General features: G+C 53.3%; 1 protein-coding gene across 1 annotated transcript; it reads left to right on the top strand.

The window, feature by feature from the left end:
• The first annotated feature begins 341 nt into the window (after positions 1 to 341).
• On the top strand, positions 342 to 2,385 carry TMEM250 (transmembrane protein 250). The gene is made up of 2 exons (XM_083375401.1): positions 342 to 957; positions 1,383 to 2,385. The coding sequence occupies exons 1-2, from the start codon at positions 947 to 949 to the stop codon at positions 1,939 to 1,941; spliced, it is 570 nt and encodes a 189-aa protein (XP_083231527.1). The 5' UTR covers positions 342 to 946; the 3' UTR covers positions 1,942 to 2,385.
• The last annotated feature ends 481 nt before the right edge of the window (positions 2,386 to 2,866 follow it).

Below are 2,866 nucleotides of genomic sequence, written 5' to 3'. Positions count from 1 at the left end.
GCCCTGGCGGGGCTTTTGGACTGCAGGCCCCATCCTCCCCTGCCGTGCGGGGGAAGCCGGGAGGGCCCAGTCAGGCTGGCTGCGGAGGGACGGGAGGGCCGGGAGACGGGGAGTTCCAGTCCCTCCTCGGGCCCGGAAGAGAACTGGGGGACTTTGGGCCCACCTCTTCTCTTAGCCCAGGCAGCTTTGCAGGGTTGTTGTTGTGGGGAAAATGGGGGGAGGAAGGAGGAGGGCATTACGTACATATTCGCTGCCTTGGATCGTTTGTAAAAATAATAAAACCAGGATATATGCTAAAAATTAGGAGACTGTATCTAAGCCACGACTTGACCAACATCGAGCTATTAGGCTGCTATCCAAAGGCAAAAAGTGGGAACTGTTTTGGGAAATACATAAGGGGCGAAATGACCTTGGGAGGAAGAGCCGAAGTGTCGTCTTAGCCCACCACAGGAACAAGGAGTGGAGCCTCCCTGGAGGTTTTTCAGAAGAGGCCCAACAGCCGTTCATCCGAAATGGTACAGGTTCTCCTGCTCAAGCAGGGGCTGGACTAGAAGACCTCCAAGGTCCCTTCCAGCTCTCTTCTCTTCTCTTCTCTTCCCTGGTTTTTGGGAAGGCAGGAGGGGAGGAGAGGACTTTCACCCTTGCAAGATTATTTTATCGTTACTTTAAAGTAAAGGTAGGGTTAGCACTCATAGTTGGTGAGTTTTATGCCTGGACTACCTCTCAGGGCTGACAGTGGGTGGGTGCAGAACCTGCTAGAAAGGAAGAGGCCGCCACCTTCACTCCCCTCTCTTCCATCCGATGGCCCACGTCTTTTTCTGCACCTTAATTCCCTCCCACCCAGCTGCCTAGAAGACAGGTCATCGACGTTCGGTTATTTTCTCCTCCCGAACCTTTGCTGGTCCCTTGGAACTCCCCACCTCAACAGTTGGTGACTTGGTCTGAGATGCTGAAGGAGTGAGTGCCTTACTTGTACTTCCGTCTTTCTTTTCCTGACTAACGAATTCTGTAACCTCTCCTCTGAATTTATTTCCCTCCCTCCAGCCAGTCCCTGCGGCCCTTTGCTCTCGATCGGTGGTCTCCAAACATGGCTGGCTGAGGAGTTCTGGGAGTTGAAGTCCCAGTCTTGAAGTTGCCGAGGCTGGAGACCCCCGCTCTAGACTACGAGCAAGTGCGTGGCTTGCAACAGGGACGTATCTTAACCCCTTGCAGCCATTGTGACCTTCCAGATCCCCATAAAATAATTAACCCAGGTTGATTTCCTCGTGGATCCAGTGCCTGGCAGCCACCCGGGGAGTCGCAGGCCCACGTCTTCAGTACAGGGCCGGCTGGCCTTCCCTCCCTTTCCCTCAACCCAGCTCTCCTTCTCTTCCTTCTTGCAGGCAGCTTCCGTCTTGGCACGTCCAGGCCGTGTTCACCCTCCTGGCTCGCTGGCCTCCCCTCCCATCTTCTTCGCGGAAGCGGTCGGGGCCACCCCCTGCCGGCCTGGCTCTCCAGTCCTGTGAAAGCCTGGCTTGCCTGATGCCTGTCATTCCTATCCCGCGGCGGGTTCGCTCTTTCCACGGGCCCCACACGACCTGCCTGCATTCGGCCTGCGGGCCAGTCCGGACCACCCCCTTGGTGCGCACCAAGTACAACAACTTTGACATCTACCTGAAGTCCCGCTGGATGTACGGGGTGATCCGCTTCTTGCTGTACTTCAGTTGCAGCCTGTTTACCTCCGTCCTCTGGGTGGCACTGGCAGCCTTGTTTTGCCTCCAGTATCTCAGCATCCGGTTCTTTCTCCGCTTCCAGTACAAACTCTCTATCATCCTGCTCCTGATGGGGAGGCGGCGGGTGGACTTTAGCCTGGTCAACGAATTGCTCATCTACGCCATCCATGTCACCATGCTGCTGGTGGGCGGGCTGGGCTGGTGCTTCATGGTCTTTGTCGATATGTAAATAAAGGTCGGGGTGACCCTTGGCCTGGGGGGTCAGCTCCATCTCTGATCCTTCCTCCACCCTCCTCCTCCTCCTCCTGTAATCTCTCTCTGTCTCTCTCTCTCTCCTCCGCCACTCTGGGTCAGCTGGCTTACGACCAAGGCAGGTTAGAGAGAAAGCAGATGGACTCTTCTGATCACCTTGTAAAAGTCAAGGAAGGCTGATGCTTCTCTGGAAGATTGGCACTAAATGTTGCAGTTTCTCCTCTCCCCCCCCCCCCCCCGCCTCCTCTTTATGGATCCTGCATTTGTTTCCTTCTGGGTTTGAGTGTTTGGACGTCTCTTGAGTTCTTGTTGGGTCGATCGTCTTTGTTCATTTAATATCTGGGATATTTTTCTTCATCAAATGTGTTTTTAGAAACATCTCCTCCTCCTCCCCCTCCCCACCATCCCTCACCCCACCAAAAAAGCCTAGTAATAATTTTAACTTTTTCTTCAGTTGCCTTGCTTCATTTCGCAGTTGCTGGCAAGCAGCATCTAAGTTTACCATTCAAAGGAGACACGGGCGCTGCTGCCAGGCTTGCGTGTGTCTGTGTCTTGTACAGGAGGGCTTGTGCTGCCTTTATGTCCCCCTTGTGCACTTCAGGCTGAAGACTGTGGGCTGACACCCACAGCCCGGTCAGTAGTAAGAATAAGGAGTAAAAAAAATATGGATGAACTGGGGTTTTCAGCTGTCTTTGTCTTAGTCAGTCTGTCTTCCCATTCACACAATGCACAGACTTTTGAATGTTGCAATTGTTTATGTGTTCAACCTGAAGGATGCTGGAACCGGTGTAATATGGGAGAGAAATGATCGGGCTGTGAGTTAGAACGTGCCAGGTTCAGATCTTATTTTTGCCCAGAACTTAATAGCTGGAGTCACACACAACTCACTTATCCTTCAGCCT

This window comes from Vipera ursinii (assembly GCF_947247035.1).
Source record: "Vipera ursinii genome assembly, chromosome: 16".
NCBI classification, from domain to species: domain Eukaryota; kingdom Metazoa; phylum Chordata; class Lepidosauria; order Squamata; family Viperidae; genus Vipera; species Vipera ursinii.
This window is presented reverse-complemented; position numbering and strand designations above follow the sequence as displayed.